Source organism: Cetorhinus maximus, chromosome 4, assembly GCF_964194155.1.
Source record: "Cetorhinus maximus chromosome 4, sCetMax3.hap1.1, whole genome shotgun sequence".
Lineage (NCBI taxonomy): Eukaryota > Metazoa > Chordata > Chondrichthyes > Lamniformes > Cetorhinidae > Cetorhinus > Cetorhinus maximus.
The window spans coordinates 79,577,874-79,592,779 of NC_135882.1; the positions used below are offsets into that span (position 1 = coordinate 79,577,874).

Below are 14,906 nucleotides of genomic sequence, written 5' to 3' on the forward strand. Positions count from 1 at the left end.
GTAGAGCTTTCCCTCTTGTTGTTTCCCTCAGTACCTGCTACAGGCCAAATCTAGCAGCTATTTCCTTTAGGACTCAGCCAGCTCAGTCAGTAGTGGTGCTACCGAGCCAGTCTTGGTGATGGACATTGAAGTCCCCCACCCAAAGCACATTCTGTGCCCTTCCCACCCTCGGTGCTTCTTCCAAATGGTTGTCAACATGGAGGAATACTGATCCATCAGCTGAGGCGGTGGGGGGGGTGGGGGGGCGCCATAGGTGCAATTAGCAGGAGGTTTCCTTGTCCATATTTGACCTGCTGCCATGAGACTTCCTGGCCTCCAGAGTCAATGTTGAGGCCTCCCAAGGCAACTCTCTCCCGACTGTATACCACTGATCACCTTTCTGGGTCTGTTCAACATCACCACGCGTCATTCTGATCTTTAGTTCGGCAGGCGCGCACCAGAGTCGGCTGCATGACTCCCGAGCTGTCAACGGCTGCATAAGGCCTTTAAAAAAAGTAATTAACCCAATTAATGGACCTGCCCGTCCAACCTTAAGATTGGCAGGCAGGCCAAGAGCCCAGGTGGCCTTCAGAAAAAACATGACACCTCATCCATGGGCGGGATGAGGTTTTATGAGGGATTTAAAATGTGTATAAACTTTTTAAGTAAAAGTAATTGACATGTCCCTGCTCATGTAACAGTGTCACATGAGGGGACATGTCAGGAATATTTTTTTCTCCCTTTAATAAAGTTTTCAAACTTGAGCCGAGTTCCCTGAGGCAGCAATTTGCCTCAGGGAGATCTGTGCGGTCTTTCGCGCATTCCTGGCTCAGGGAATCCCTCCCCCCACCCCCGCCCGCACAGCGTTTCTGGGCAGACGTCACGTTGGGCGGGCCTTAATGGGCTCGCCCACGTAAAATGGCGGCACGCCCCCAGCTGGGGGCACCGATCAGGAATCCGCCCACCCGCTCCCGCACAACACCCCTGACAGGAGCAAAATGCTGCCCATGATGTAGACGTGGGTGATTCAGTTTCAATAAGGCAACATCTTTAAAGATTAAATCCAGTAAAGTTATTTCACGGACAGAACGAAATCAAATTCATGCTTCAGAATGACATTATGGGATTTAGGTGCAGTAACTGGAGTTCACCTATTGTGATGGTACCGAAGCCAGATGGAACACAAAGACTGTGTGTGGATTATCGAAAAGTAAACACACTGACAAAAGTGGATTCATATCCTATTCTATGGTTGGAAGATTGTTTTGAGAAAGTGGGCCAATCAGAGTTTATCACAAAGATTGACTTTTAGTGAGGATTTTGGCAAGTGCCATTATCGGAGACAGAAAAAAAGATATTGGCTTTTGTGACACTTGATGGACTATATCAGTTTAAAGTTACTTCATTTGTATGAAGTATGCACTTGCAACATTTCAAAGACTGACGAACAAAGTAATTGCAGGATTGAGCAATTGTGCTGTTTATATTGATGACATAGTTTTCAGTCAAACGTGGGGGTAACATTTACAATATCTGAAAGAACTGATCGAATGCAAGAAGCTAATTTGGTGGTGAACTTGGCTAAGAGTGAATTTGCAAAAGCGCAAGTTACATATCTAGGCTGTACTGTTGGACATGGTCAGGTGGCTCCAAGAGATATGAAAGTAAAAGCCATCGTGAATTTCCCAGTGCCTACAGCAAAACCAGAAGTTTTGAGATTTCTGGGCATGAGTGAATTTTACCGGAAGTTTGTACCAAATTTTAGCAGTGTGGTTGCTCCATTGACTGAACTGCTAAAAAAAACAAGAAGTTTCAATGGACACAGGAGTGTCAGAATACATTTGACAGTTTTAAAACAATGTTGACTAGTTTTGGCAGTACCTAATTATGCCAAGTAGTTTAAGTTGGTGGTGGATGCCAGTTATTTGGGTATTGGTGCTGTGTTGTTGCAAGAAGATGAAACTGGAATTGAGAAGCCGATAGGATATTTTTCACAGAAGATGAATGTACATCAGAGAAAATACTCAACCATCAAAAAAGAGACTCTAGGTCTGGTGTTAGCTTTGCAGCATTTCGAGGTTTATATTGCAAGCAATTCATCAGAAACAATTATTTATATAGACCACAATCCTATAAAATTTATGGACAAATTTTGAAACTGAAGTGCAAGCCTGTTCAAATGGAGTTTATTACTGCAACCTTTAATTTACAGATTATCCATGTGGCTGGATGAGAAAATTTAATTGCATATGCATTGTCAAGAGTTTAAAGTTCAAAGGAAATTGGACATTTAAAACGTGGACACAGGACTAAAATGACTGTTGATACAAAGGATGTGTATAGATTGTTATGTTAATGCATGCACCTGGTAATGTTGTAGTCTGTGTATAGAGGTAAGTATAGTAAGTAATGTAAAATGGGTTGAGAAAATTATGACAGTTCATTTTTCCATCAGGATGGAGGTGTCACGAAACTCATATTTTCATAATATTATTATGGGGTATTGTAGAGTAGGCTTATGTTTGTGTGTGTGTGTGAATGGTTCTGTCTATGTGGCTGATTTAATTAAATTAGAGACAGATAGACTGCAAGGTTAAAATTATCCAAAGAGTTAGGTGTAAAAGGGCATTTGAAATGCTAATGAGTGAACTAGGGTAAAGTCTCAGCAGCTAGGATGTAAGTGAAATTTGCATTTTAAGATAAGTGGAGAGGTGCTTGCTTTTCAAAGATACATGGTAGGATGTTTACAACTAATAAGATAAATAAGGCAGGTTATTATTTATTTTTCCAAAAGTGCTGGCCACAATGACAACATAAATGATTTTTATATTATGGGAAAAGTAAATTCCAAAGACATGGGGATACAATGGGATTTACAGATTAAAGAGGGAAAAATATATTTAAAGAAGGATAGAAGGCTGTGTGGGGGTGGCCTTGTAAGATCTGAAAGATACACCATGTGAAAAAGGCTTGGGGGAAAAGCCTCTAGCCACTTTGCAGAAGTCTGCTGTTCCAATAACCAAAGTTGTGTTAAAAGCCCTTGGAATTCCATTTTCGAGTGGGTTCTTGCTGGATTGTTGCTATAAATTTAAAATCTATTTTGCAATGTTGCCTTAAAGGGGGTGCGCAGTTGAGAGTCTGGCTAACTAGGAATTTTGGGAATTGTTATAATATTAAGTAACTGTGTAATTGTGATCTTGTGTATGTGTTTTATTCTTTTGTTAATAAATGTTTTAATTTAATTTTTAAAATCTCTAAAGGTATTAGTGGACTCATTACTTCTGAATTCAGTGCACAAAACTTCTCATAATAAATACAAATTGCAAAACTGTTGTGATAGCGAGGCCAAGTTTCTCTTGTGGATTTTGTCAACCTGGCAACCTGCCATTATCATAATACTCTTATAAATTTGTCAAACATGATTTCCCTTTCACAAAGCCATGTTGATTCTGTGTGAATGTATTATGATTTTCTACATGTCCTGCTATTACCTCTTTAATAATGGATTCTAACATTTTCCTAATGACATGGCAGATGTTAGGTGACCTGGCTTATAGTTTCCTGCTTTCTATCTCTATCCTTTCTTGAAAGGAGGTGTTACAGTTTTACAATCTTCTAGGACCTTCCCAGAATTGAATGACTTTTCAAAATCACAATTAATGCATCCATTATCCCTGCAGCCACTTTTTCAAGGCCTCAAGTCCAGGGAACTTGTCAGCCTTTTGTCCAGTTAGCTGAGATGGGTGGCGGGGGTTTGGTTGGTGGAGGGGACTGCTAACACTTGTTTTTAATTCTTGATCTGCCCAAATACTCAAGGGGCCAAGGGACATGGCTGACAGCTGAGGGTAGAGAGCTTGGCAATCCACCCCAGTTGGTGGCCTGGTGCCAGATAAATGCACACATACACTTGTGCCTACCTGGTCCATGCAAATTAAGTTCCCTCTCATGGACTCCACAAACTCCAAGGGCACCAGCAGGCACAATCTTTGCGAAACAGTCTGAAACATATCCTGCAAATTTTTGGAGGCAGTTTGTTTAAATGCAAGTACTTATTGTCTACATTTGTTTTTTTAGGATCCTTGTTTCTGATCTGCAGGAACTAATTGAAATGCAAAGTGTCTCCAGACCTCGCTTGCGCCGATCAAATCCTCTCTACAGCTATGAAGTCTATCATTCTTTAGAAGAGGTATGTAGATGAAGCCACAACAACTATTAACAGTGGTTTTATTTGTTCTTTAGATGAAAGGAGCACAGGGATCATTGCTGCCCTGAAAATCATGACCTCAGTATCGGGTTTATGATCCCAGACCTCAAATACAAGCCAAAGGCTGAGCTGGCATATTGGAGGTGTTGGTGAATTTTGTTGTCTGTGCTTTTGTCGAGAGGAAGCTCCCAAGATATGGAAAATAATCCATCTTTACTAGGATCTTGCTGTTGATCTTAATCGATGAGGGGAGGTGTTGTGCTGTGGGCACTGGTTGGAAGAGGACCTTAGTTTTCTAGTGTTTAATGAAATGCCCATTTTCTCATATGCTTTGGAGAAGGAGCTTACAATGACCTGGAGTTCAGTTTTAAGTGGGCGCACACACAAGCATCATCTGCATATTGGAGCTCAGTGACTGAAGTTAGAGTGATCTTTGTTTTGGATTGAACACGGTGTAGGTTGAACAGCTTCCTGTCTGTGCTGTAAATTATCTCCACGATAGTGGGTAATTTCCTGGAGGTGAGGTGCAGTATTGCAGTGAGGAAGATGGAGAAGAGGGTTGTTGCAATGACAGGCTTGTTTGAATCTAGTCTTCACTGAGATATAGGGTATGTGATTCATTATTTATTTATTTATGATTCATATAAAGTCATTCACTTTATGCATTAATGATCTAGATGAAGGAACTGAGGGCATTCTGGCTAAGTTTGCAGATGATACAAAGATAGGTGGAGGGACAGGTAGTATTGAGGAGGCAGGGAAGCTGCAGAAGGATTTAGACAGGTTAGGAAAATGGGCAAAGAAGTGGCAGATGGAATACAATGTGGGGAAGTGTGAGGTCATGCACTTTGGTAGGAAGAATAGAGGCATAGACTATTTTCTAAATAGGGAGAAAATTCAGCAATCTGGAGTGCAAAGGGACTTGGGAGTCCTAGCCCAGGATTCTCTTAAGGTTAACTTGCAGGTTGAGTCGGTAGTTAGGAAGGCAAATGCAATGTTGGCATTTATTTTGAGAGGACTAGAATATAAAAGCAGGGATGTACTGCTGAGGCTTTATAAGGCTCTGGTCAGACCACATTTAGAATATTGTGAGCAATTTTGGGCCCCGTATCTCAGGAAGGATGTGCTGGCCTTGGAGAGGGTCCAGAGGAGGTTCACGAGAACGATCCCAGGAATGAAAGGCTTAACATATGAGGAACGTTTGAGGACTCTGGGTCTATACTCGATGGAGTTTAGAAGGATGAGGGGGGATCTGATTGAAACTTACAGAATACTGAAAGGCCTGGATAGAGTGGACGTGGGGAAGATGTTTCCATTAGTAGGAGAGACTAGGACCCGAGGGCACAGCCTCAGAGTAAAGGGAAGACCTTTTAGAACAGAGATGAGGAGAAACTTCTTTAGCCAGAGAGTGGTGAATCTATGGAATTCATTGCCACAGAAGGCTGTGGAGGCCAGGTCATTGAGTGTATTTAAGACTGAGATAGATAGGTTCTTGATTGGTAAGGGGATCAAAGGTTATGGGGAGAAGGTGGAGAATGGGGTTGAGAAACTTATCAGCCATGATTGAATGGCGGAGCAGACTCGATGGGCCGAATAGCCTAATTTCTGCTCCTATGTCTTATGGTCTTATGTGGTGGTTCCATTGGTGAGGAATCACGGCTTACATGTGATCATAGAGTAGGTGGAGGGTGATGACAAATTTCTGACGGCAGCGAAATTTGAGGAGAATACTCCCTAAGCTTTCATGGTTGACATAGTCAAAGATTTCCATGAGGTTGATAAAGGTCGTGTCTAGCATTTGGTGCTGTTCCTTGTGTTTTTCTTAGATTTGCAGCAGTGATCCCCACACTCGGATATGATTTGGAGACTTAGACAACTACAGAAAGCGCCTCAAAGCACTAGAGAAGTACCAAGATCCTCCAAATCCTGTGGCAAGAAAGGCAGTCCAACAGCAGCATCTTCTCCCAAGTCAACTTTCCCAGCATCAAAGCACTCAACCTTCAAAACCAGTTCCATTGGTCAGGACATGCCCCCACCCACCACTGGTTGAATAGCATTGAATACCGGGAGCATTAATGCCCACTTAAGAGCCTCAGTTGACAGTAGGGTGGAAGGTTGTAGGCTCTCTACCCACACATCCTACCCCCCCCTCCCCTGACCACAAATCTTGCCTTGGAGAAGGGCATTAAATTCCGCCCATGGTCTTGAACCAGTAACCTCCACTGGAAGTGCGCAAATTTGCTTACAGGGGAGGATATTTGGACATTGATTTCTGCCCAGAGTTGAATGCATTCAGATGTGTTCTGCACAAAGGCAAGTCTTTGGCTCATTGACTGCTGGTGCTTCGTCCTAAACCATTTTCTTGACACTTTTTGTCAGTGGTGGTTTGCCATTGCCTACCACACTCAGGGCAGGCAAGGAGGCAGGACCCAACTCTACCTCAGCTGGAACACAAATCAAACTACACGCTAGCTATCTACCCAACTGAGCTAACTAGCCCCCATCCAGAGTTGAACACCCAGTTGATATTTGCTGTTATGGCTCATACATGAAAATTGGGCACTTGTTTTGGCACCGGAAGGTTGCAATATCAATGGAACTCCATCTCACCAATGCATCCAGGAAAGGAAGAAAGGTCAACCTTCATCTTTTTTAAATATATTTTATATATATGTTATGGATAAAGATGACAGGCAACTGAAATCTTCAAATTGTCATCAATTAGCTAACATTCGCTTCACATCAGCTTGGCTTAGTTGATAGCACTCTCAGTACTGGGTCAGAAGATTATCAGTTTGAGATCATATCTCAGTTTGAGTTCATAATTCAGGTTGTCATCCTAGTACTAAAGGAGCACCTTTTTGCTAGAAGTTCAGACAATCAGATGAGGTGTTAAACACATATCTCACCAACCTGTCTGGTGGCTCAGGTGGGCATTAATCTGCCATGGCCCAAATTTAAGACCATTAAATTTTCCTGGTGTCTTGATCAGGATTCATTCTTCAATCAAATTAATTAACGTGAGCCAACATTTTGGTTGGAAACTTCGAATCTCAAGAACTATAATCCAACATCTCATAAAATTTTATTTGATACATATGCATAAATATAGGATGGAAACTTTATTTCAGATTTATTGTTTAAGGTTCTCAATGGCAGGTAACAATGCTAGAAAACATTGTTTATATTCCACAGTTCAATTGCTAACATTTTGGTAAATACATTATACCACAGTGCCACATGGTATTTTATTTTGAATGTATTCCATGAGAGATTACCTTTAATTGTACTCAACATGCCACCCAACAAGCCCTTGGAGAGAGGTTTCAGATCAGCATTAATTTTGTAGTTTTATTTCATTCTCTCATCAATTTATGACTGTTTTATACCCGAGTGCGGATATACTGGATCCACAGTGTATGTACTTTTAACAGCTGAGGCCACTACACACCTCCATTGGGTCCCAGACTTTAACTTTGGACATTCTCATACTGTCTGTTTACATTTGTTTGTTCCTGACCAAAGCATGTCATATGAACTGGAATAGACCATTCCATTCGATCATGACTGATCTCTATCTCAACTCCATTCACCCAGTCTTTTCCCATGTTCCTTGTTACCCATCCTGAAAAAAGCTCTATCTATTGCAATCATGAAAATTTCAATTTACCCTACATTTTGCAGGGGGAGAGCTCCAGTCAACTGTCATCTATTCTCATCTGCCTAAGAGTAGCAATGGGCTGAATTGAGAACAAACGGTTTTGAAATTCTGATGCAAATCTCTGACTCTGCTGAAGATAATTTTAATGCAGCAATATGTGTTTCAGTTGTGGTGTAAGCCTGTATTAGGCAGTGTCTGACAACAGTTGTCAGCTGGCATCATACAGAGAATAGAAAGAACATTGTATCATCTTTAGCCGTACAAATAAATGTTTGAACTGTATGGTTGCTAATTGTCAACTATTTGAGGGTGGTGCATCAGATTTGAGACTGTCTTTTGAACTTCAGTCACTTATTAATGTGTTCTGCATATTTCATGCATGTTATGAAAATATAATTCTTGAATGTCAGGATGAGAAGTTACAAGTCAGGATCATGTGTCTATTTATTCCACATCCTCAGGTTTTGAAATCTGTTGTGTAAAATCTAACAGTTTATTTTGTGGCTTAAGTTTTAAATAATTTAATGACTTTTTTTCAGATTCAAAGCTGGATGCATCAGATGAATCAATCACATTCTCATCTCCTTCATCTTTTCTCCATTGGAAAATCCTATGAAGGACGACCTCTCTTTGTTCTTCAGGTAGTTAACTCGGATTGCCAAATCTATTACAATACTGAAGTCATCAGTCAAACTGAGCATTTACTGTTTAATTTTGATTTCAGCTTGGCAAGAGATCACATTCTTTTAAGAAAGCAGTATGGATAGATTGTGGCATTCATGCTAGAGAATGGATTGGTCCAGCTTTTTGTCAATGGTTTGTCAAAGAAGTAAGTATTCGCACTTAACCAATTAAGATTATCAGAATTTTCTCTTTGCAGTGTTTAAGAGTTGATTTGAAGCATTGGTTTTGTTTAATGATTGAATGGATCTACAAAACTGCATTATTATTGCAACTACAATTATTGGCCCAGATATCGCAATCAGCAGCAAAGCAACAGCATTTCTGATGTTGACCGAGTGTTGGGAGAATAGGGAAGAAATTAAGGAAATTGATATCAGCATCAAAAAGCACTTGAGAAAAATATGGGACTAAAATCCAATGAATCACCAGGACCTTGTGGCCTACATCATGGGCTTCGACCTGACTACGATTTTCCAAAATTCCCTAGATTCTGAAACAGTCTCAGCAGATTGGAAATTAGCAAATGTGACACCGCTATTCAGGAAAGGAGGGAGAGGGAAACGGAACTACAGGCCAGTTAGCCTGACATCAGTTGTCGGGAAAATGCTGGAATCTATTATTAAGGAAGTCTTAACAGTGCACTTAGAAAATCATAGTATGATCACACAAAGTCAACTTGGCTTTATGAAGGGGAAATCATGTTGGACAAATTTATTAGAGTTTTTTTGAGGATGCAACTAATAGGATAGATAAAGGGGAACCAGTAGATGTAGTATTCCAGGATTTCCAAAAGACATTTGATAAGGTGTTTAATAGGCTAGATAAGTGCTCATGGAGTTGTGGATAATGCAGCAGCATGGATAGAGGATTGGTTAATAGGAAGGAAGCAAAGAGTAGGGATAAATGGGGCAATCTCAGGTTGGCAGGCTGTGACAATGGGAGTGCTACTGGGAATCAGTGCTGGGGCTTCAGCTATTTATTATCTATATTAATGACTTAGACAAAGAGACAGAGAGTAATGTGTCTAAGTTTGTTGATGATACAAAGCAAGATGGAAATGTAAATTGTGGAGAGGACACAGAGAGGTTGCAAAGAGATATAGACAGGTTAAGAGACAGGCAACAAGATGGCAGATGGAATATAACGTGGGGAAGTGCAAGGCTATTCACTTTGGTTGTAAGAATAGGAAAGCAGAATATTTTTTAAAAGATATGCAACTTGTAAATATTGATCTTCATAGAGACTTGGGTGTGCTATCCAAGGAACTCAAAGTTAGTATGCAGGTGCAGCAAGGAATTCGGCAAAATGATGGAAGGTCATCAACAGTGTTATCAAGTGCCATTTACTCAGCAATAACCTGCTCACTGGTGCTCAGTTTGGATTCTGTCAGGGCCACTCAGCTCCTGACCTCATTGCAGCTTTAGTCCAAACATGGACAAAAGAGCTGAACTCAAGAGGTGAGGTGAGAGTGACTGCCATTGACATCAAGGTAGCTTTTGACCAAGGTGACATCAAGGAGCCCTAGCAAAACTGGAGTCAATGGGAGTCAGGGGAAAACTCTGCACTGGTTTGAGTCATACCTAGCATTAGGGAAGATGGTTGTGGTTGTTGGAGGTCAATCAACTCAGTCCCAGGACGTCACTGTAGGAGTTCCTTCGGGTAGTGTCCTAGGCCCAACCATCTTCAGCTGCTTCATCAGTGACCTCCTCTCCATCATAAGTTAAGTGGGGATGTTCACTACCGATTGCACAATGTTTGCGATTCCATTTGCGATTCCTCAGATACTGAAGCGATCCATGCCTATATACAGCAATACCTGGGCAACATTCAGGCTTGGGCTGATAACTGGTAAGTAACATTTGTGCCACACAATGCCAGGCAGTGACCATCTCCCTTGACATTCAATAATAGTACCATTGCTGAATCTCCCACTACCAACATCCTGGGGGTTACCTTTGATCAAAAACTGAACTGGGCAAGCCATTTAAATACTGTGGCTACAAGAGCATGTCAGAGGCTGGGAATTTTGCAGAGAATAATTCACCTCCTGATTTCCCAAAGCCTGTCCACTATCTACAAGGTACAAGTCAGGAGTATGATGGAATACTGTCCACTTGCCTGGATGAGTGCAGCTCCAACAACACTCAAGAAGCTCGACACCATCCAGGACAAAGCAGTTAAGTTTATTGTCCACCCGCCACTTTCAACACCCCCTCACTCCACCACAGATGCACAGTGAGACCAGTGTGCAGTCTACAAGATGTGCTGCAGCAACTCACCAAAGCTCCTTCGACAGCACCTTCCAAACCCGCAACCGCTACCACCTAGAAGGACAAGGGCAGCAGATGCATGGAGACACCACCACCTGCAAGTTCCCCTCCAAACCATGCTGACTTGGAACCATATCAACATTATTTCACTGTCACTGGGTCAAAATCCTGGAACTCCTTCTGTAACAGCATTTTGGGTGTACCTACACCACATGGACTGCAACGGAACAAGGTGGCAGCTCACCACCACCTTCTCAAGGGCAATTAGGGATGGGAAATAAATGCTGGCCTAGCCAGCGATGTCCACATCCCATGAAAGAACGTTGAAAAAATTAGGAAGGCAAATGCATGTGGTTTTTATTGCAATGGGATTGGAGTACAAGAATAAGGAAGTTAGGGGAGGCAGTGGCATAGCGGTATTGTCACTGAACTAGTAATCCAGAGACCCAGAGTAATGTTCTTGGACCTGGGTTCGAATCCCACCATGACAGATGGTGTAATTTGAATTCAATAAAAAATCTGGAATTAAAATTCTAAGATTATGTCTAAAAGACCATGAAACCATTTCTGATTGTCGTAAAAAGCCATCTGGTTCATGAATGTCCTTCCTTTGGGAGGGAAATCTGCCATACTTACCTGGCCTGTCCTACAGGTGACTCCAGACCCACAGCAATGTGGTTGACCCTTAAATGCCCTCTGAAATGGCCTAGTGAGCCATTCAGTTCTCAAGGGCAATTAAGAATGGGCAATAAAGCTGGCTTAGCTAGCGACGCAACCCTCCTCACCCATCTCCTGAATGAATAAAAAAAAGCCTTGCTCCAATTGTAAGACCACAAATGGAGTATTGTACAGTATTAGTTTCCTAGGGTGCATTTTATTGGAGGCAGTACACTGAATTTTCGCTAGATTGGTTCCTGGGATCAGGGGGTTGTCCTATGATGAATTTAGAAGAATAAGATGAGATCTCATTGAATTTACAAGATTATGAAGGGGCTTTACAGAGTAGGTGCTGAGAAGTTGTTCCTGCTGGTGGGGGAATCTAGAAAATGGGGCACAGTCCCAGGAGAAGGGGTCAGTAATTTGGGACAGAGATGAGGAGAAATTTCTTCACTCAGAGTTGTAAATCTTTGGAATTCTCTACCCCAGTGTGTTGCGGATGCTCCATTGTTGATTATATTGAAGGATTGGAGAGACAACCTTTTGGTCTGTCAGGGTGTCAAGGATATGGGGAGCAGAGGGAAAGTGGAATTGAAGCCCAAGAACAGTCATGATCATTTTGGATACCGGAGAAGGCGCGACAGGCTCATAGCAGTCTTCTACTGCTCCCATCTCTTGTGTTCTTTTGAAAAACAGTAAGGTCTTTCAGCACAGTGCATTGCTGGTGAAGCCATCCCACCTAGTGACTTAAAGAGCTAAAGACACGCCCCTTGAGGCGTGTCTTCAGCTCAAAGGCAGGTGATTTTTTTTTAATTTAAAGAGTTATGAAACTTCTTAAAACTCTAAACTTTTAAAAACTGTTATCTTTTAAACATTGAGACAGGAAGAAGATATGATAACCATTACAGTGACATGGTTGCAAAGTGCTGGATCATAGCTGGGACCTGAATTTTCGAGCGTTTTTGACATTTTGGATGAGATCAGTATAGTAGTGAGAAATGATCTTGGTTCGAGGAGTCAAAATGTAGAATCAGTTTTGGGTGGAGATAAGAAGTAGCAAAGCAAAGAAGTAACTGGTGGGAGTGGTTTATAGGCCGCCTGACAGTAGCTACACTATAGTGCAGAGTATAAATCAAGAAATAATGGGGGCTTGTAAGAAAGGTGGTAATGTGTAATGAGACAGGATTAATCAATTACCTCATAGTAATGGATCCTCCAGGTAAGAGCGATCACAGCATGTTAGAATTTCATATTCAGTTTGAGAGTGAGAAACTTGAGTCTGAAACTAGTGTCTTAAATAAAGGCAATTACAAGGGTATGAAGACAGAGTTGGCTCAATTGGAATGTTAAAATATGTTAAAAGGTAAGATGCTGAAAAGCAGTAGCAGACATTTAAAGAAATATTTCATAATTTACAACAAAGATATATTCTATTGAGAAAAAAGGACTCTACCAGGAGGATGCACCATCTGCGGCTAACTAAAGGGGTCAAGAATGGTACAAACTTGAAAAAGATGTACAATGCTGCAGAAGATTGGGAAGATTTTAGAAACTAGCCAAGGATGACTAAAAAAAAAGAGAGAAATTAGAGTATGTGAGAAAACTAGCAAGAAATATAAAAACAAACCGTAAAGGCTTCTATAAGTATATAAAGTGGAAAATAGTAGTGAAGGTGAGCGTTGGTGCCTTCCAGGGTGAGACTGGGGAATTAATCATTGGAAACATGGAAATCACAGAGACTTTGAACAAGTATTTTGTACCAGTCGCCATAGTAGAAGGCACAAATTGTAGCCAAGAATTGTCAAACTGTGAACTTACAACCCCCCTCCCCCCAACTGTAATAATAGGTTGTGGAATCAGTCACGCAGTATTAATCCTATAGTGATAGTCCTCAGACTTATATCAACAGGCAGTTATTGAAATTGCAAGTACTGATTTATTTTTCAACTGCAGGCCTTTTTTTTCTATATATATATATATATATAGTTTGGGGATTTAAATGCCTTGGCAGTTTGACAGTTCCACTGAGTTTATCCACTTTTTATGTACATTCATGTCTAATTTTAACAATCCCAAAGGGGCACCTGACCTTTCCCAAAAGACTCCTTACCTCTCCCAAAGGGCACATTATCTCTCCCAAAGGGAAACCTTACCTGTCCCAAAGGGAAACTTTATCTCTTCCAAAGGGGCACCTGGACCTCTCTAAATAACTTTGGCAGCTTTAGACCTTTTGTTCAAAAGTCTGAAGCCCACAAGTTGTGTTTTGGACATCCCACTAATGAAAAGCACATCTGTTTGAAGACAGCTACAGTTTTAGTGAACCACAAATATGCAAACAACAACCTGGCCCTGTTCCCCTTCCCCACTCCAACCGATGTAAATGGTGGGTGCCGGGATTGGGGTCAGGACTTCCATAATCGCAGCTCTTGCACGATTTTAGCTAAGGCATTGAGCCCTTCCGTCGTTGTGAAAATTAAGGCAACAGTGCCTGAGAGAGAGAGCAGAGACACTGGGTGGAACTGTCCCAAATTTGCACAAAGTGTGGTAACGGTTGGGAAAAAAGTGGTTTTACTTGCCAGCCTCAATGGCAGTTTTTCACACTGTATCATTCCATCCCCACCTCATTAATTATACACCCACAGGAAACACGCCGTCTCGCTGGTGGGCGTCCTCCGATCTGCCCGCCACGCCGTTAGCTCACCGCTTCCTCACACAGGGCGCCATATTTAAGCTGCAGCAGCGCTCACAGTTCTCGATGCTTGCAGCCCAGAACTGCTCCGTGAAGATATGGCCCCAAAAGCCAAGAAGAATGCAGACCCCCCGCCCAACAATTCAGTGACGCATCCCTGGGGCATATTATGGATACCGTGGAGGCCTGCCACAATGTTCTTTACCCCTGATCTGGCTACAGGAGGCCCATCAGTCTCACTACTCCAGCTTTGGAGACGGTGGCAGAGGTGGTCAATGCCAATGTTGCACGCAAGATGTCGGCCATTCAGTGCAGAAAAAGGATGAATGATCTCATCCTTGTTGCCAGCGTAAGTCATCTTATCACTCTAAAATCACACACTCACAAGGCCATCACACATTAACTGGCATCTCACTCACTGTCAGCTCAAGGGAAATCACCACTCACTCTTTAACACACAGCCTCACATCCCCACCTGACCTCATCTCCTCTGGAGACTTCCTCCTCAGCTCTCACCATATTGAGGCCACTTGCACAGATCAATATGTGCCCTCACACACACTCTGGGATAACCCCCTTCCCCAGCACAGCCCTCACCTTGCAGCGAAGTAGAGACCTTCCCGTGAGCCCCCCTAAAAGTGATGTGGTGCTACCTGCAAAGCCTGGCATTGATGACTGCGAGTGCTGCCCAAAACAAGATTGACAAACAAACTCGAAGTCCAAGCACGTCACTTAAGTACAGTTGTGAAACACGTTGGGGTG

At 42.1% G+C, this 14,906-nt stretch overlaps 1 protein-coding gene across 1 annotated transcript in view; it reads left to right on the forward strand.

Annotated features, from left to right (window-relative positions):
- The window catches only part of cpa6 (carboxypeptidase A6), a 136,866-nt gene that overhangs the window by 29,842 nt on the left and 92,118 nt on the right, over window positions 1-14,906 (forward strand). The window contains exons 3-5 of the mRNA XM_078541231.1: window positions 4,054-4,165; window positions 8,384-8,485; window positions 8,569-8,673. Of these exons, the coding sequence (XP_078397357.1) occupies window positions 4,054-4,165; window positions 8,384-8,485; window positions 8,569-8,673 (319 nt within the window). The remainder of the gene's footprint in view (window positions 1-4,053; window positions 4,166-8,383; window positions 8,486-8,568; window positions 8,674-14,906) is intronic.